Consider the following 20,755-nt stretch of genomic DNA (forward strand, 5'->3'; position numbering starts at 1 on the left):
CTCTTTCTCATGAACACATACATGGTGCTAAGAGCAGAAGTAGAAGTAATAACCATTTATCAAGTGTTAGGTGCTATCATCACAATCATGATCAAGGACCTGTATAAATATTAAATACTAATAGTATTAATCCTTAGTGATAAATGCTGCAAAGGAAGGAGGCATAGTGCTTTGAGACAGGCTAATAGGGCAAAGGGGCCTGGTTATCGAAATCAGAGAAGGCTTCCTTGAGAAAGTAATGAAAAAGTTGAACTTGAAAGTGGTGCAGAATTCACTAAAGCTTAGGAAGACTGGCGGGAGTGTGGCAGTTGGCAAAGGAAGCAGCAAGCGTGAGGGACCTAGGACATGGAAAAGCATAACCCTTCAGAAGAGTTGAAGGGCCAGTATGGCCAGATGACCCTGTGCATATGTGTGTGTGTACATACGCACACTTGCAGTTTCTCACATGGCCCACATCTGATCCACACAGACCGGATTCCTTACAGCCACTAATTTTAGCCATCCAAGCAGGGTAATCTGTCTTGTGGTGTCTCCCACTTTTGCATCTCATAACTGTTGTTTCCAGATCTCAGCCCAAATTCTTTTTGCCGCCCTGTTATGGAAGCTTGGATGATGCTTAGTGGCTAAGTCACATGGACAGTGGGGAAAGGAATGTGGTTGAACACCTGCTGGTGACCTGGACTGTGGGAGGGGATTCTTGATCTAGTAGCTTTCATCCTTAAAGCAACCCTCCCAGTAGATGACATTATTCTCATTTTATAGATGAGAAAAATAGAGAATCAGAAGAGTGAGCAACTTGTCTGACAAGGGTGAGGAATGAAGGAGCAGGGAGCTGCACTCTGGTATTTCCAGGCTCCCATCGGGCTGCTTCCGTTGCCATCTTGTTATGCCAGAATCCCCGCACCCCGAGCCATGGGGCTACAGTAACGTTGCCAGTTTGCTTTTGAATAATTTTCCACTTACTTATTCTCGCTGAGATTTAAAATCTGTCCTAGTTTTCAACTGCTACCATCACAAAGTGCCACAAGCCTAGAGGAGAGATGGGGAGTTTGTTTCTTGCCTTTTCCAGCTTCTGGAGGCACCTGCGTTCCTGGGCACGTGGTCCTTCCTCCATCTGCTATCTCTGCTTTGGCCCTTGTCCTGCCGTTGCATCTCCTGTCCTCGTATCTCCTGTCCTCACATCTTTTTCTGGCTGCAGCTGGGAGAAATGCTCCAATTTTAAGAACTCCTGTGATTAGATTGGCCCACCTGGTCAAGCTGGGTGCCCTCCCATGTCCGGGGCCACGCCCCTAATCACATCCACGGAGTCCTTTTTTGCCCTCTGAGGTCATACTCACAAATCCCAGCAGTTAGGATGTGGATGCCTTCCAGGTCTTTATTCTGCCTCCCACAGTGACTGAGCTCTCCAAATAGTGACTTTGAAAGAATTAGTTCATGGACATGAGAATTTTAATCAAATCCCTTGTTTCTTCTTTCAATGTATGCTCCTGCTAAGGGAAAGCAGAGACATGGTGATATAGAATCAGCTTGATTTTCCTTGCTTTCTGAAAGTCAATATGTAGTGCAATTTTACTAAATTGTTTTGTTTACCTTAGATTTGAAACTTCATATAAATTCATTGCTGCCATCTTCAATTCAATATTAAACATCTAATCCATGCAGCATTATATAAAAAAATGTTTAAAATAATATTTTTATTTTTTTAAATCCAGATTTGGACTTAAAACCACCAGCAAAATCAATTGGAAACAATTTCTAACATCGCTTTATGAGTCCCAGTGGATGGAAGTCAACAGTACAGTTCCCCTGACAAAAAGAAATAGGTATGTAAAAAAATAACAATAATACAAATAAAAGAACTAAATTTTGAAAGCACATTGAGATACCACATTGCACCAGTTAAAATGGCAAAAATTAACAAGGCAGGAAACAACAAGTGTTGGAGAGGATGTGGAGAAAGGGGAACCTCTTACACTGTTGATGGGAATGCACGTTGGTGCAGCCACTTTGGAAAACAGTATGGAGCGTCCTCAAAAAGTTAAAAATAGAGCTACCCTATGGCCCAGCAATTGCACTGCTGGGTATTTACCCCCAAAGATACAGATGTAGTGAAAAGAAGGGGCACATGCGCCCCAGTGTTCATAGCAGCAGTGTCCACAATAGCCAAACTGTGGAAGGAGCCGAGATGCCCTTCAACAGAGGAATGGACAAAGAAGATGTGGTTCATATATACAATAGAATACGACTCAGCCATCGGAAAGGGACTGGAGGAGATTATGCTAAGTGAAATAAGTGAAGTGGAGAAAGACAATTATCGTGTGGTTTCACTTACATGTGGAGCATAAGGAATAGCAGGGAGGACATTAGGAGAAGGAAGGGAAAAATGAAGGGGGGCGGAATCAGAGTGGGAGACGAACCGTGAGAGACCCCGGGAAACAAACTGAGGGTTTTAGAGGGGAGGGGGGGTGGGGGGATGGGTTAACCCAGTGGTGGGTATTAAGGAGGGCACGTACTGCATGGAGCACTGGGTACTATCCGCAAACAACGTATCATGGGACACGACATCAAAACATCAAAAACTAATGATGTGTACTGTATGGTGACTAATGTAACATAATAAATTTTTTAAAAAAAGAACTAAATTTTAGTTATGCATATCAGAATCTATAACATGTTAGAGAATATCTGAATTACTTTTTTGTCATTTTTTTGAATGACAAATTCGTCTTCCTTGTATAATTATGAACTTTTTGTAGTGATTTGCAGTGTATCAATTGTTTTCCATACACTACTCTTATTTAAAATGGCCTTCAACTGTAAGATGAATATAATTATTATTTCAAGCTTCTAGATGGAAAAAAATAAGACTATCAGGGTCTTAAGTAGATCTTCTGCTTAGTGAGTGAAGGCAGAAATAGAGCTGGAATGTTCAAGATAATGCACATCAACACTGCCAGTGTTACACTGAGCTGTAAGTGTAAAGTTGTGTATGAGCATGTTTGGTTAAGTGTTCTCTAGAAGGGAGCAACCCACATTCACTTGTTCCCCAGCCCTTCTCTGCATGGTGCGGGTAGCGTGGGTCAGGAATGTTATTTGCCTTGAGTTATTTCTGTTTTCATTCTAGTGTCTATTATAACCTCAGATTTCATGATCACATAAACTGTGAGGGGGGCCAACCTGTAAAAAAAATACTTAATAATATGATATTTTAGAGTTTAGGCCTTTGCTCGAAGAAGTGTTTTGTTGGTGTTGGTGTGTATCCTGCCTTGATTGCCCTATGTGACTCTTAAAGAAAAATATAGGCTTTATCATCTTGGCACGTTCATCGAAAGCACTAGGCGCTCTTGTAAAGCAAACTGTACTATAGGGCCAAGTCCCTTTTCACCAGGTCCTGTTCCTGTCTCAGGGATTCACAAATATTTGGTGAACTGCCCTGGTTACCAGCCTTCTAGGATTTAGAGCTCCCTCCCCGCCCCCTCCATCCCCCACTCCATTCCTGAGATGCAACTTTCTGAGTTTATTTCTTAAGTGAAGTTACTTCTGGTTTGTTTGTTTGTTTTTAATGATTTTCTTATCTGAAAGATAGGGAAGAATTAAAATGTGAGTTTTATTTACTTTGAAACAGTGATTCTCAACTGGGGGCAATCCCCACCCCCCAGGAGACCTTTAGCAATTTCACGAGACATTTTTGGTTGTCACAGCTGGGATGGGGTTGCTCCTGATTTCTAGTGGGTGGAGACCAGGGGAGCCACTAAATATTCCACGGTGCGTGAGACAGTAGCCCCCCCAACACACACACCCCAAAGAAGTACAAAGAAGTACTCAGTGGTACTGTAGAAGGTAATAATTACTGCAGAAGTTTCTGCTCCTTCCTGTGCCAGTGATCTGTAGAAACACCAGTCTCCAGTGAGTCACATGAGTAACTCAGACTCAGGAATTCTGCTACTTTATGCGTCTCTTAGAGATGGTAGTAGGTGTGTGTGTTTATATGTTTTTCTACCACCGGGAAGAGCCAGGATGGTCATGTGGATGGAGCGATAAAATCCCCAACCGAATGTGAGAATCGTTCAGTTGATTCACTACCCTTCTTTAGTTAGTGGGGAATGTCATCCTGTCTCGCTGAACACTGAAAAGCAGAGGCCGGCCAGGGCATCTGTAGGTTGGTATCATGGGACCCTGCAGCCCCCTTCTGATCAGGGTGAAGTTGGCTTTGATCTCCAGGGACGGTGATCGTAGGCCTTCAGGAGCCCACATCTCGGCTGGTGGCCCTGTGCTCAGGGCATGGATGGAAGAAGCAAGAAAGGGAGAGGGTCCGATAATGTAGGTGGCCATGGCCATTGTCACCAGAGAAGGGGAGCTTGTGAAGGTCGACATTCCCCTACTTTACCACGGGAAGCGTGTGCCCTCAGTTATGTGGGTGAGTGTGCCTCGGCATGCTGCCCGCACACACAGGGAAGTGATGGTCTCAGCAGTGATCGTGCTCTCTTTCCTGGTCACACGAGTGAGTGGGGAGGGGGAGAGACAGAGCTAGAGGGAAAGAGAGAATCCCAAGCAGGCTCCATGCAGGGCTCAACCTCATAACAGTGAGATCATGACTTGAGCTGAAATCAAGAGTCAGATACCCAACTGACTGAGCCACCCAGGCGCCCTGTCTGGACTCTTTTGAGACCAAAGGCACAGACTGGCAAGATGGCTGGCCACGGTTAGCCAGCCACGGTTAGCTGGCCATGGTTAGGTGGTGTGGGAAGGGGAGAGTGATGGCACAGCAAGGCTCGTGGCTTTCACACCCTCTCCCTGGTCAGGCACCATGCCACCTGAGCAGCATTGGGTCTGCACAACCACATGACACTTTCAGGAAGCCTTATGATAGTTGTCAGCTCCTTTTTTTTTTTTTTTTGCATTAAGAAAGAAGAAAGTACAAGAACATAACCTTCTTTCTGTTTTTCTCTTCATTCTTCTGTAGCATCACCTCTGGAAATCAATCTTGCAAGGAAGACATTGTCACAAAGTTGTCTAGACACGAGGATCACTGTACATCGTTGAAGAAAGCACTCCTGATGGCCAACACCGTAAGAGTTTGAAACCCTTCTCTGGGGAAAACCTCAGTTTCTCAGAATGCGAGCACTCAGAACAAGGCCAATAAAAACTGTATATTCATTCATATATCCAGCCAACAAACATTTTTTGAGCTCCTATTTTATGCTAGGAATTATTCCGAGTGCTTAGTGCATTAAGGCCGGACCTCAGGAGTTGGGTGTGTTTGGGGGGATCAGAGGACATACAGTGTGCTATAGTGCAGGGAGGGAGACGTCCGGGGATGAGAACAGAGCTTGGCCAAGTCATTGAGGATGCAGTGACAGCCCATTGTTCCCTGTTTAACGAGTAACCCCAACCTGTTGGACCTTTCCCACCCCAGCCTAGACTGTGTGAGTTCGTGACCATGTAGAGCCCATCCCAGTAACATTTCCTTAGTTCCAAAGGGCCCCTTGCCTGGTGTAATTATCCTGCAGAGAAGTGGCTAATTCAAGAATTTGTAACTTGCTCGAAATGTTAGCTCCTCTCCCAATTTAATGTTTATTTTAGAAAGCAGCATTTGGATACTGTTGGCACGTGTGACATATCCCACGTTTGTTATTTATTAAGTACACTCAATAACTGAATCTAGTCAATCTGGAGGGGTCCAGTGACTTGCTTTGCCTCCAACTCAAGTAGGACCGCGTATAAAAGAGGAGGTAGTTGGCCTCAGTGGCAGTCTTCATGTAGGACGGCCACAGGGTGGTGGTCTGGGGAGGAGGCCCCGTGGCCCAGAGGTAGACCTCAAAAGTTCAAGGGTTGCTCTGTGCTGGCGATTCCTCGCCTCCGTTGAACCAGAATGCCATTGCCTAGGTTTCCAAGCATAGCGTAGACTCAGAGATTTGGGGTTCTATTTTCTATGGGGGCATTTCAGCTAGCCCACCTGCTGTAATTAATCTTTAGACCTGTATGGCTTGGTCGTTTCTACTGAATGAACGATGAGATTGTGCACTTACGACGTGCCGGGCACCGTCTTCGGTGATTTCCTCGTCTTCACTCACTTCAGCCTCTCGGCACCTCTGTGAGGAAGACACTCTAGTTATCTCCATTTGATCCTTTCAGTTTGCCCTTATTTGCCAAGGAAAGGGAGCATAAGTAGTAAGTACCCAGCCTGAGGCTCCCAGCTAGGGAGTGTTGGAGGCAGGGCGCAAACCAGCTGCTCAGGACAGGCCCACGGTGCCCTGGGCTGAGCGGCCCGCATGTGTGCGGCCTGGGCCTCCTCTTAGAGATAAATGAAGGCTTTTGTGTTTACCCACCTCAGGACCTAGTGTGCTATACTGAAGTAATTTAATTAAAAATAGTGAAATCTCATCTCCGTTAATGGAGGACTGTAATCAGACTAACCACTCCAAATGTTGGACTATTTAACAGTCATTGATGTACTGTTCCGCAGACAGAACCGATCAGCAAACACGTCATGTGGGTGAGGAATGGAGGGCCTGTCCCGCGCTGGGCCAGGCCGTGGGCACTTAGACTGAGCACATACATGAGTAATGCAAAGTCCCTGCCAATGATGAGCTCACACTCTGGAGGGTCACAGAACAGCAGTGACCATCGGCTGCCCTAGAGTCGCAGAGTGCTTGGTTACCAAGTGGGACTCCCAACCCCTCCACTCCCCACCATGTACCTTGGTCTTAGGCACATTCTGGGACCTGGAAGGAGGAGAGCAGAGGGCGATAGCCAGATGGAGGCAGGAGAAGGCATTTTTGCCTGGGTGCGGTGGACAATGGTGGGAAGCAGGTCTCTCTCCTGCTGTAGAGAGGGGTGTAGGACTATTACAGGAAAGACTGCTTTAGATCTGCTCCCACCATGCATCCCAGTACGTGCTACCGCTGCACCTTGCCACTTCCCTCTAGTGGACCCGGTCACTCCACCACTTACATTTAAACCTGGTGTGGCTCTTTTTCTACCCACCCAGAAACCATTTGTACCCTGCCTGTTCATCCAATATTACTCTCAGTGTTATTATCTGTAGCTCACATGGTATTCTAAATAGAAAGTCCAGAATAATCTTCCAGGAAGTATTAGAATTAATAATAGAATTTAGAAGGTCATTGGATACAAGATCAGTATTCAAAGATCAATATTATTTCTATAAACTACAGTAAGCAATTAGAAAAGGAATTCTTAAAATATCATTTCTAACAATATCTTTAAAAAAATCAAATAGCCTAGAAATATACCTGATAAAGGATGTGCAAACTCTCTGCATTGAAGACTACAAAGATTACTTACAGAAGTCATAACAATCCTTCACAAATTTTCAGAAAATATAGGACAAAGGAATGCTTCCCAATCATTCTCTAAAGCCAATATTACCCCGATACTGAAGCCAGACCACAAAGGGACCACAGGAAAAGAAAACCAAAGACCAGTATCCTTCACGTACTGTTGTAAAAATTCTCAGCACAATATTATCAAACCAAATTCAGCGACATACAAAAAAGATTAAATGCTATGACCATGTGGGTTTTATCCCAGGATTGCATGTTTGGTTTGACTACCAAAAAATCAATTAATAGAGTACACAATATTAATAGAATTAAGGACAAAACCACATGATCATCTTGATAGATACAGAAAAAGTATTTGAAAAATCCAACACTGTTTCATGATAGAAATTGTCAACAAACCAAGAATAGCAGGGAAATTCCTTAAACTGATGAAAGGCATCTCCAGTGAACCCATAGCTAACAGCTAACCACAGCTGATGGTAAGAGACTGAACCCCCCAAATCATGAAAAACACAACAATGTCAGCCTTTGCTACTTCCATGCAACATTGTACTGTAGTTCTAGACAGTATAATCCTAAAAGAAATAAAAGGCATCCCAATTGGAAAGGAAAAACTAAATTGTCTTTATTCATAGACAGTGCGATATACGCACACAACCTTCTACAAATAAATGAGTTCATCAAGGTTGCAGGATAGAAGATCAATATGCAAAAGTCATTATATTTCTATAAACTAGCAATGAACAATCTGAACTTTAGAAAGCAATTCCACTCACAATAGCGTCGAAAAGACTGAAATCCCTAGTAATAATTTAACAAAAGTGCCAGACTTGTACACTGAAAATTACAAAACACTGTTAAATAAAATGTAAATACATGAAGAGACATTCTGTATTCATGGATTGGAAGACTTGATCTTATTAAGATGGCAGTTCTCTCCAAATTGATCTATAGATTAAGTGCTGCAAACCCCATTAAAATGCCAACTGGCTTTTTTTGCAGAAACAAAAACTGATCTGAAAATTCATATGGAAATGCAAAGGTTGCTGAATAGCCAAAACCAATCTTGGAAAAGAAGAATGAAGTTAGAGCACTTAAGCTTCCAGATTTTGTAAGGCAGATGTGCTAACCACTACACCATAGAACCTGAGGACCAGATTTTGAATCTTAGTACAGAGCTATGGTCTGAGGACAGTGTGGCACTGGCATGAGGATAGACATATTGACGGATGGAACTGAGGGTCCAGAAATAAGTGCTGACAATCACAGTCAGTTCATCTTTTACAGGATCAGTGAGGGAAAGGGTCATCTTTCCAACGAATGGTGTTGAGACAATTGGATATTCATTTGCAAAAAGATGAACTACCTTACCCCATACATAAAAATTACCCAAAAATGGGTCATAAACCTAAATATAAGTTAAAATAGCAAGACATATGCATAAATCTCTGTGGCCTGGAAGCAAGGATGTCTTAGATATGACACTAAAAGCATCATCTATAAAAGGGGGGGAAACCCCATAAATTGGACTTCTCAAAATTAAAAATTTGGGCTTCAAAAGATAAGCCATGCTCTGGGAGAAAATAGAGACAAATGATATATTCAGTAAAGGACTTGCATGTAGACTACATGAGAACTCTCAGAACTCAGTAAGAGGATAACCCGGTGTAAAAAAGGGGCAAAACATTTGAATAGACGTTTCAACAAAGACGACAAGTGAATGGCCAGCGAGCACGTGAAAAGATGGTCAATGTCGTGAGACATCAGGGAAATGCAAACCAGAAGCACACTGAGACTTTCAGCTCTGGGATGACAATAAACAGCCCACACAGTAGTAAGTATGACAAGGATGTGGAGATGGAACACGCGAGCACCCTTGTGCTGGTGGGAGTGTGAAGTGCTACAGGTGCCATTGAAACAACTTGGTCCCTTCTTTAAAATTTAAACAAATGTACCACATGACCCAGCAACTCCTCTCATGGGTAGCTGCCCAAGAGAAGTAAAAACACATGTCTACACACAAAGACTTGTGTGCAAATGTTCGTATCGACGTTATTCATAATCTCCAAACTGGAAATGACCCAAGCGCTTATCCACTGGTGGTAAGATAAACAAAATACGGCATCGCTTCTCGGCGTTTTGGCTAAGATCAAGTGTAACAAAATGCGGCATCTCCATACAGTGGAATAATAACAAGGATAAAAAAGAACAAAATACTGATCTGTGATACATCCTGGTGAACCTCAGAAATGTTATGCTAAGCTTTCACGGCTTCAGCTTCCATGCAGCGGCAAATGCATACTGATGCCTATAGTGTATGCTTCTATTTACCTGAAATACATAGGATAAAGCAAATACAGAGGGACAGCAAATACAAGCTACCTTAGGTTGAGGAAACGGACATGAGGTTTCTTTTGAGATGATGGAAAGTTCTGGAAGCAGATGGTGAAGGTCGCATGATGCCATAAATTTATTAAGAATCATAATTTTCCTACTTGGACATTAAAAATTTGATGGTCATTCCAAAACCAAAAAAGCAAGCAGGTGTATATCCTCTAAATTATTTTATTTTCCCTAAGACAACCTTAATTCCTATTTTGATTTTGGACCCCAAAGTAACAGCTGACGTTCATACACTGCTTTATGACTTAGCCCCATTGTCACATTAATAGTCCCAGTGTCTCTCTGTGAGGGAGGTTGAGGTTCTTTATTTCCCCTGTTTTTCCAGTAAATAGTCTTTTTATTTTGATATTTAATTTGCTTATTGGTAATTTTTTATTCTGGGGGAAGAATTTGCCTCACAGTATTTTGCTTATAATATGTTTTCTTTATGCAGCATGGCTGAAATTTTTCTTGCTAAGTAATTGTCCATTTATGTAATGGATGAGGTTGGTGGGAGTGAAAATAAGCATAATTAATATTTTTAGTAAATTGGCAAGTCGTAATTGAATTGCCGGGAAGTCGTGCGCCCTTTGCTGCTGAGCCCCATAGCCCTCAGGTGGGGTTGGGGCGGGAGGAGCTGCGACAGCCAGCTCTTAGCCTGTCTAGACGTGGCGGTCAGCCTGTGCCCGCAAGATTGGCCTCTTTCCTCACCTGGGGCCATCTTCCGCCTACATCCCGATAGACGAACATTGTGGGAACAGCCCCTGGGGAGTTCCAGCATCCCCTTGCACAGCCACCCAATACACTACTCTTGTCTCCCAGTGTTATCTAGTGACCACCGCCCAACAGACTCTTGCTTCATCATGATTCTGTTGGGCCAGAGTTCACTCTATTCAGTGATGCTTAGTATATATGCTTTCTCTTCCCTTTTCCTTTTTTTTTAAAAAAATTCCCTTATATGCGCTTCATGCTCAGAAACCCGATGGACGGATAATCGGGGAAGAATTGCGACGTCTTCTAAATTGCATGGTTGTAAAAATCAGTGATTCAGAATTCAAAGAACTGATGCAAACGCTTGACCCTGGGCACACTGGATGGGTAAATATCCACACGCTTATCGAACTGCTTGAAGAGAGCTCTAAGGTGAGTTTTATGACAACTCCGTGTTTGATTTTCTGTTGATGGTGGGAAACTTAAGTATTCTTAGTGAAATAGAGGTGATAGCTGAAATAGTCTTAAATAAAGGACTTCCTGTTCTTCAACTGGGTTAATTTTCATTTTTTAGGAAGATTTATTTATTTGAGAGAGAGAGAGCATGTGCAGGTGTGCGTACACAGGGGGAGGGGCAGAAGGCGAAAGAGAATCTCAGGCAGACACTGCATTGAGCGCGGAGCCTGATGCAGGGCTCAATCTCACAACCCTGAGATCGAGAGCCAAAATCGAGAGTCAAAGTCAAGAATCACATGCTTAACAGACTGAGCAGCCCAGGTGCCTCTAATTTTCATTTCAAGTAAGAGTTAACTGTTTGAGTTGTTTGATGTTAATTCTCAGTATCTAAATCTTGTTAAAGAGTGATATTTGGCATTTCTGGAAACCCCTCCTGGGTTGAGAGCCCCTGTGTGTGCAGGATGTATCTTCTTTCCGCAGCGTGCTGGTGGTGCCCCTCCTGCAATTCCATGTCTCGCGTGGGAATGTTTGAGAATGACACCTCTGGTTCTCATTAATATTTTCAGAGTTTTTCTGTTAGTTCCCCATTTTAAAAAATAACCGCTTATTGCCTTTGGTGATCCATACTTGCTTTTTGAAAAGTTGACAGAGTTTTATTATTAGAAATGCTTTTATAACGTTAGTAGTGATTAGCACTTGAATATTTTAAGAACTTGAAAAAAATTAGATTAGTGTCATGTAATGTATGCGATAGGCATGAACAGATTCTTTTTGAAATGTTTGTTATAGGCTTCCTTTAGCAGGTATGAATTTGTTTTTCACTAATACTAGGATTTCCTGAGTGCCCACCTTGGGCAAGTTGGTGTCCACATCCTAAACCAATGTCATTTGGTCCTTCTTGAACCCTAATTCAAAAGAAAGTCCCAGGGCCCTCACACACAGAAAAGAATAATTGTACCTCATCCTGAACTCTGTTGTGTTAGCTCCTGAGAACTATGACCTCTGGCCATCACAGCAGCCCTACACACAACTATCCTTTTTCTCCAGAGACAAAATACAGACATGTAAACAATCTGCTCTCGTGACAAGTGGCACAATCTTTGCTTAATACAAACCACATCCTATCAGCCTATCATCCTAAAGCCTTGTGTGGCTGTCGGGCTCTAGGAGAAAGTAGGTCTTCCTAACCTGGTTGGCAAGGTTCCTAACCTGGTGGTCCAGCCCTGCTGACCGGTGCCCGGCATCTTCGTGGGCCATGTGAGCTCAGATGCTCAGGTACCCCCGGTCCCTCCTGCATCCAGGACGGCTTCTGCTAGGATTCCCTTCATACTCCTCCGGCAGGTTTCAGTGCACCCGGTGTCTTCCCAGGGATGCCTCTGCTGAGGCCTGTCTGGCAGCCCCTGGCCTCACACACCTGCCGGTCACAGTGTCCCAACTTGGTCATCATGTGGTCATGCCTCCACGAAGACAGAGATCATTCTGTTTTCACTGCCCATTGTACCCATGGGGGCTAACCCACGGCCAGGCTCACTTACAAAACAGTGTGGTGAGTGAATGAATGAACATATAGGAATGAAGGAGAAAAATGAGAAAACACAGTTATGCAAATAGAAAAAAATGAAAATCAACACTAGTTCTAACACAGAAGGATTGTTACCCACTGACTGACTTTGTGGTCTGTTCTTCTGAGCCTGTGTTCCAGCATACCTTGTTCTCAGCCTTAGGCCACTATAACTGATACACAAAAGGGGTACGTGCTTAATGTATGCAATTTGAAGATAGGATGCATACTTCCATGTATGATATCTATTTTATCTTAAAATGAAATCCTCTATTTCATGACTTTGCAGTTGGTGCTATCCCTAACTAGCATGTCCTTAACACTGTCAGGAAAAATTATGCTGTATGATTTTATTTTTTTTTAATATTTTACTTATTTATTTGACAGAAATCACAAGTAGGCAGAGAGGCAGAAAGAGAGAGAGAAGGAAGCAGGCTCCCTGCTGAGCAGAGAGCCCAATGCGGGGCTCGATCCCAGGTCCCTGGGATCATGACCTGAGCCGAAGGCAGAGGCTTTAACCCACTAAGCCACCCAGGTGCCCATGCTGTATGATTTTAAAAGATACAGAGTAGCTCTTCCCTGTTGTAATCTACATGTCCTTTTTTTTTCCTTTTATAAATCTTGCTACAGTGGGTATTGTAGTGCCTGCTTTTTTGGTCCATTCTGTGATTATTCCTTTCATACAAATTTCTAAAAATGAAATGATTGGGTCAAAGAATATCCATTTTATTCTTGAAATTATTTTAATTATTTTATTTATTTATTTGACAGAGAGAGATCACATGTAGGCAGCGAGGCAGGCAGAGAGAGAGGGGGAAGCAGGCTCCCTGCTGAGCAGAGAGCCCAATGCGGGGCCTGATCCCAGGACCCTGAGACCATGACCTGAGCTGAAGGTAGAGGCTTTATCCTCTGAGCCACCCAGGTGGCCCTATTTTAATTATTTTAAGAGAGGAAGATACATGTAAGATATAAAATGCAAAAGATGCAAAAGGGAACATGGTGAAAAGCAAGTTTCCTTCTAGACTCTATTCCCTTGCCAGGGGGACAGACCCCCCAGAGGCGGTCACTCCTGTCCCATGGCACGCAGGGTATCATATTGTCTAATGTTACCAAACAGGTACCTTGTGGACACAGGCAATTGGCTTCCTTTTTACATTTTTACTGTTCTGAGAGGCAAAAACGCCGCCCCATTATTCTTTTATTCTGCATTTCTTTAAGCCAAGTGATAGATTTTTTTTACGTGTTTGTTGTACCTTTTTTTTTTTTTTAACTAAGTGCAAGTTAAATATTATGATCCCCATTTCCAGATGGGGACCAGGGGGCAAACTCAATTGCTCATGATCGCAGAGTTAATTGGCGCATCGGGGCAAAGCTGCCAGTCTGAGTCTGTCGGCCTCCAAAGCTCCTACTGCCTCGAGGAGTGACTCGTACCTACACACTTTCTCTTTCCCAATTAGATACGAAAACTCTCCGCCTGCACAGACACCACGGCACCTCTTCTCCCGGCTTGGGATTCAGTAAGTAACACTTTCCCACGTGGTCCCAGGACACCACCACTCAGGTTACAAAGGTGCCGCTTGGTGAATGTGTTTGTTTTTTGTGTTAGGTGGAAAAAATTGTTCAGGACTCGATTACTAGGAATCTCCAAGCCTTCTGCAGAATGCTGCAGTCCTATGACCTCAGAGATACGGGGCTCGTTGGTCGAAATAATTTCAAGAAAATCATGCGCATTTTCTGCCCGTTTTTAACGATCGAACATTTACTGAAGTAAGTGTTTTTGGTAGCAAAATTAATTTGGGTCATGTTTTTCATCAAGTCTTTATAATCGTGAAACTTTCTCTACGTGTGTTTGCGATATCGATAGGGAATATTGATAATTGCTGTCTATTGGGTCCTTACTAACCCAGGCCATGGGTCAAGAGTATGGTATGTCCTCTGTGATTTAGTTCTCAAGAAGAGCCACGGAAGATGGCTGTTATTCCTTTCCGTGGAACAGGACACCAAGGTCTGAAAAAGTGAGGTTCCTATTCACAGGTACATAGCTAGGAGGCCATGGAGCGAGAGAGAGAGAGAGCGAGAGAGCACTAACAGGAGGAGTGGCTGGCAGAGGCAGAGAGAGGAGGAAGCAGGCTCCCAGCTTAGCAAGGAGCCCGATGCAGGGCTCAATCCCAGGACCCTGGGTTCATGACCTGAGCTGAAGGCAGACGCTTAACCCACTGAGCCACCCAGGCATCCCAGGGGACAGGAATCCTAAAAGAAAGAACAGCAAAGTATCTTTTGAAGGTCCTTGTGGGTATCCTGCTGTGTGTTTTGTTCACCCTGCTCACGGCTGCCCTTGGGCCACAGAGCCCGCTTGCTTCCCTCTCCACAGTGACCTGAGAACCGGCAGCTGGAATCCTGCTTCCGCTGCCACCACCCCCTGAAAGTCCTGCCATGCACTCACTCCAGCTTGTCATCCAGAACTCGACCTTATAGACTGTTGGGTCCGTGCTTCCTGCCACAGACAGTGATCCGGGAGATCAGGGGGAAGTCCACTGAATCGCAGGAAAGAAAGTTACCCCGATTCTCTTTCAGTCCTTCTGGCTGGAATGTTGAAAATCTTGTATTTGTTGCTTTTGATGACATTACATTGATTTCAGGTGGCAGAGCCAATCTACTGGTAGCCGTTGGCCACTCAAGTCTCCTTTCTGGGAAGTTCATGTTTCATTACCCATTTTTCCTGTGGTTGGTTTTGGCAGGAAAAGAAGGGTTTACAGGAGGAGGGTGAGGCCAAGGCTTCCCTGAGCAGAGAGGTGCACAGAGCTCAGTGTTTGCGGTCATCCATTTACTGAACATTTGCAGAAAGGCCAGCTTGCAGGAGTTTGGGGGAGTAAGCCCGGAGAGAGAGTTCTAGAGGGAGCTCAGGGGGCCTGGGCGGGGCAAGAAGCCAGTTTGCAGGGGCTTCAGCTGCTTTGGCCTTGGAGCACTCACTTATAGCTGGGCAGGACAGAATGCGGGAAGCTTCTCAGATGTGATGCTTGAGTCCAAAGGGGACAGGGAAGGACATGTCAGGATGTAGGATAGTGGGGCAGAGCCCAGAGAGTAGGCGCACAGCTGGCGAGCGGCAAGCCCTGGAGGACGGTTGGGGCAGGCGGTCATGTAGGGCGGAGCAGCAGGGAGATGATGCTGAGGGACGCACGGGGTGAAGCTAGAATTGCGGTGGGTACCCAACTGGGGAACTGGGGTCATCTGGCAGGGCACTGGTTCCCTATCAGTAGCTGAGAATCATCTGGAGAGCTTTGAAAATCCCAACGCCCATGCCGTGTTCACAGGCCGAGCCAGGCACGGTCATACTGATGTCCCCATCGGCTCTGATGTGCAGCCATAGTGGAGAAGCACAGCCCAGGGAGTGAGGAGCCTGTTAGGTGGCCTCGGATGGAGTGGGGGACAATGTCAGATCTGCTCTATAAGGGTTGCTCTGGCCTCAGTGGGGAGAAAGCACTGTGACAGAGCAAGGACAGGGACAGGTGGGTGGCACAGGGGTGTCAGTGGCATGGCAGGGGGTGGCTGCTCTGCCATCAGCTGGACAGAAGGACAGGACTCAGGGACACTGGACATGGAGGTGGATGGGAGAGGAGACAGCCAGAGGCAGTGTCATTGCCCAGTTAGGAAGCACAGAGGAGTAAGCACGTCTAGTGAAAACTCCAGCAGGAGACTCGCAGAGAACTTGGGCTCAGACACGATTCTCCTTATGTTGATAGCCTGAGCCTTCCCAGCTCAGGCTCCCAGTGTCCATCTGGGAGCAGGTAGTGGACCATCTGGGGCAAGAGGGCAGGGGTAGGACCTGGTAGAACACCACCAGCTCATCAGTGACCTGGCCAGAAAGGCAGAGAAGGTCAGGGTGATGGCCCAGAAACTGCAATTCGTGGGTCTCGGGGAGTAGGAGGAGGTCAGCGGCTCAGGCAGCACCCAGGAAGCCAGGGAGATGAGCACTCACATGAATCCTAGCTATAGCCTTAGCAGGCAAGGCCTTGGGAAAGAGAAGGGCCGGAGCAGGACCCTCAAGGTGGGAGGGTCAAGGTGGACCCAGCAGGTGCCAGTGAGCATGCCAGGAGTGTGGGAAATGCAGTGTTGAGGATTGGATTCACTCCTGAAGCTCTAGTACCTGGGCTGGAACATTCCCTAGGGCGTGCTCAGGGCTTCTTCAGTGTTGAGTGAGGGAATGAATGAATGAATGAATGAGAGAAAGAAAGAAATCTAGTGGATTGGTCATGCAGGCAATTGGATATTCGAGATGGAAGCCTTTCTAATCCATCCTAGGCCTATCTGTCTCAGCTACAGATCTGGTTATGTTAAACCCCTGCTTAGAACATCCCGGTGTCCTACTGCCATCAGGAAAGCGTCCAGATGCTTCCAAGAGTGGCTTCCCAGGACCCTCATGATTCCTGCACCCTCTAGAGCTCGGGCTCTGCACCCAGACTTCCTGGGTTTACAAGTCCCAGCTCAGCCCTGAACTGGATGCGCACTTGAACAAGTTACACGCCCACTCTGAGTCTCCATTTCCTGAGGCCGGCGTTACTTAGAGCCGTCAGGGTCAAAGAAGAGCCTAGACATAGAGCCCTCCACCGGGCGCTGAGCTCAAAACACTTGCTTCGGCTGCTGCTGCTCTGAACTGCTTCCCATTTCCAGAATAGCTCGAGCTCTCACCTCTGCACTTCTGGATGGCTGTTCCCTCAGTTCTGAATGGCACTTTCCTGGCCTCTTGGCTCCCTGGGGCGGGGGTATATAGTCCATTCACAGTGGTAGCTGTAATACGCAGCAGTGCTTAGCATCTGGCAGCATGAATACGTCCCGAAGCAGCTACATCAATGGCCTGCACTTGCTGATGGCCCCTCGCTGTGCACAAAGCAGCCACGGAATAACCGTGTCTATTACAGCCACGGTTTGTTAAGCTCGTGGACATGCAGCCTGTCCCTGTGCAAAGGCTTTCTATGGATCCTCTTTCGTAATCCTGGTAGTGATCGTCTGAGATGGGTGCATTTTATAGACAAGGATTGAGACCTGCCCCAGGTTGGCGGTTCTCAGTCCTTGAATGGGCTTGAAAACCATTGGGGACCTCGGAAATTTTTCCTTGTATGGAGTGTATCAATCAGTATGACTGAATTGGAAATTAAAACTGGACATTTGTTTTTGTTGCTTTTTAACATTTGTTAAAAATGTTATTGCAGAAAATGAATGTGTATGTCCTTGTTGGGTTTCCCTGTAGGCTCAGGGGAAACATGGCAGTTTCAAGTAATGACTTATTGGATGATAAGGAGGTTACAGAAATTATAGCAGGTGGTCACCGAAGGTAACTGGTAATGAGCTAGTCAAGGGCTGGAAGGAAACTAAGCGAATCTCCGAAAACTCACTCCAGCTCCTCATCCATACCCGAAACATTTCCACAACCTTAGAAAATGTTAGAGATCACAGCCTTCCAGAGTACACATTCGTCAGTGGTCACACGTCATGTGGCCTCTGAAAAACCCAGTGCGCAGTTGTGTGTGTGTGTGTGTGTGTGTGTGTGTGTGTGTGTGTGTGTGGTACAGGGCAGAAAAGGCAAATGACTTCCTAGTGTCCATATGAAAATGGTTTGGGCGTCCCCAGTGTCCTGGGACAGGCCACAGATCAGACTGCGTGAACGCTGCCTTCGCTCATGGGGCTGTGAAGTCCGGAGCTGATATTCAAACCCAGGGAGGCCAATTCCAGGGTCCACACCTGTAGCCACTGGGCTCTGTTGCCTTGTGGATTCTCATAAACGTGTGGAATTTTTGGTTTGGTCCCCAGGCTTTACCAAGTTTGCTACAGTGGGTATGTGCAACTTTTTGATTAGAAGAAGACTAACAAACAAAAGGTTGGGGGAAAGGTAGTTCTTGTCATATTAGTGATTGCCTACATTTTTCTAAAGTATTTGTATATGCCCAAATTCCGGTATAGGTACTTCCACAGCTCTACCCCAGAACTTGAAATTTTTTAAAAAAATTATTTTTACATTTGTTATATCTTTATTGCATTTATTCTTTACAAACTATAAACTGCACATACATATTTATTTATTTATTTGTTAAAGATTTTATTTATTTTAGAAAGAGCTCAGACACGTATGCATCTGAGCTGAGGGAGGGGCAAAGGGAGAGAGAGAGAGAATCCCCAGGCAGGCTCCCCGCTGAGCACAGAGCCCTCTGCATGGTTTGATCCCAGGACCCTGAGATCATGACCTGAGCCAAAATCAAGAGTAGGATGCTTAACCAACTGAGCCACCCAGGTGCCCCTAAACTGTACATATTTAAATGATATGTTTGAGCATCTCCATCATGTGTATACATCCATGAAACCATCACAGGCTATCAATTAAGATAGCAAACATTTTCCCCCTGCCTCAAGCTTCCTTGTGGCCTCCTCCCACAGCCCCAGCAACCACTGATCTACATTCTGTCACTGCTGACAACTTTGCATTTTCTAGGGTTTTATATCAATGAGAGCATGCAGGATGTTCTCTTTTTGTCAGGCTCTGTTCCCCAAGCGTCATGATTTTGAGATCTCATTCACGTTGTTCCCTGTGCACACAGCTGGTTTCTTTTCATTGCTTGGTACTATTCCATTTCCTTACCACGGCTTATGGAGCTACTCATCTGGTAGACGTTCCAGTGTTTGGCTCTTACACATAAAGCTCTAGATACTGGGCAAGTCTTTGTGTGGACATAGGTCTCCATTGACCTTGGGCAGATGCCCAGGGGTAGAAGGGCTGGTCCTCTGGGTGAGGGTATAGTCAAGACATATAGTCTTGGGTGTCCTCCAGACTGGTTTTGCTGTTCCACACCTCACCAGCCGTGGGAGAGAGCTGCGGATTCTTCCATCCTTGTCAGCACTCAGTAGGGCCGGTGCTTTTAACTTCAGCCAACCTAATGGGTGTATTCTAATTTTTCAAATTCAGATTCTGCAATAAGTTTCAGGATACTGCTTCGGGAAGAATCCTTTACAAGAAATTTTTGGAATGCATGGGAATTAGTGGCCCTCCCGCCGTTTCTCCAGTTCTTGGCCCAAAGGATCAGCTGTTAAGTGAACATTTTCAAAAAGAGGAGGAGCAGGAGCTGGAGGTTTCGGAGAGGTAAAGCGAAACAAAATGCAAGCACATGCGGAAACCACATGGGCTGGGTGTTCAGTCAGTATTTGTTGACCGAGTGTTGTAATACTTTATTACTTAAATGAGGAAAAATGGCAAACTATGAATACAGTGATGAGGGTCAGGGGAGTTGGGAGCAGGCAGAGATCTGTGGGATGATTGGGTTGACTGCTAGTTCTGGAAGCAAAAACACTGAGGTCCGAGAGGTCTGCGGACTGGCCTCGGGTCACTCGCAGACTTGGTGTCCGTGCTGGGTTAAGAACCCAGGACCTTCAGGAAACAAAACAGATGAACAGAGGGGAAGGGAAGGAAAAATAAAATAAGAGAAAAACAGAGAGAGAGGCAAACCATGAGAGAGTCTTAACTCTAGGGAACAAACTGAGGGTTGCTGGAGGGGAGGGGAATGGGGGCGTGGGGGAACTGGGTGACAGCATTAAGGAGGGCACGTGATGAAATGGGCACTGGGTGTTATATGTAACTAATGAATTGCTAAAGTCTACCTCTGAAACTAATAATATACTCCATGTTAACTAAATTGAATTTAAATTAAAAATTTAAAAAGATGGTATCTCAGTGTGGTTTTATTTGAATCCTTACACCAGTTAGAATGGCCAAAATTAGCAAGACAGGAAACAACATGTGTTGGAGAGGATGTGGAAAAAGGGGAACCCTCTTCCACTGTTGGTGGGAATGCAAGTTGGTGCAGCCACTTTGGAAAACAGTGTGGAGATCCCTCAAGAAATTAAAAATAGAGCTTCCCTATGACCCTGCAATTGCATACTGGGTATTTACCCCAAAGATATGGATGTAGTGAAAAGAAGGGCCATCTGTACCCCAATGTTCATAGCAGCAATGGCCACGGTCACCAAACTGTGGAAAGAACCAAGATGCCCTTCAATGGATGAATGGATAAGGAGATGTGGTCCATACACACTATGGAGTATGATGCCTCCATCAGAAAGGACGAATACCCAACTTTTGTAGCAACATGGACGGGACTGGAAGAGATGATGCTGAGTGAAATAAGTCAAGCAGAGAGAGTCAATTATCATATGGTTTCACTTATTTGTGGAGCATAACAAATAGCATGGAGGACAAGGGGAGATGGAGAGGAGAAGGGAGTTGAGGGAAATTGTAAGGGGAGGTGAACCATGAGAGACTATGGACTCTGAAAAACTATCTGAGGGTTTTGAAGGG

At 45.2% G+C, this 20,755-nt stretch overlaps 1 protein-coding gene across 1 annotated transcript in view; it reads left to right on the forward strand.

Annotated features, from left to right (window-relative positions):
* The window catches only part of EFCAB6 (EF-hand calcium binding domain 6), a 201,548-nt gene that overhangs the window by 78,768 nt on the left and 102,025 nt on the right, over nt 1-20,755 (forward strand). The window contains exons 9-14 of the mRNA XM_059404572.1: nt 1,713-1,823; nt 4,964-5,069; nt 10,665-10,832; nt 13,875-13,934; nt 14,024-14,184; nt 19,370-19,543. Coding sequence (XP_059260555.1) covers nt 1,713-1,823; nt 4,964-5,069; nt 10,665-10,832; nt 13,875-13,934; nt 14,024-14,184; nt 19,370-19,543 — 780 coding nt within the window. The remainder of the gene's footprint in view (nt 1-1,712; nt 1,824-4,963; nt 5,070-10,664; nt 10,833-13,874; nt 13,935-14,023; nt 14,185-19,369; nt 19,544-20,755) is intronic.

This window comes from Mustela nigripes, chromosome 6 (assembly GCF_022355385.1).
Source record: "Mustela nigripes isolate SB6536 chromosome 6, MUSNIG.SB6536, whole genome shotgun sequence".
NCBI lineage: Eukaryota > Metazoa > Chordata > Mammalia > Carnivora > Mustelidae > Mustela > Mustela nigripes.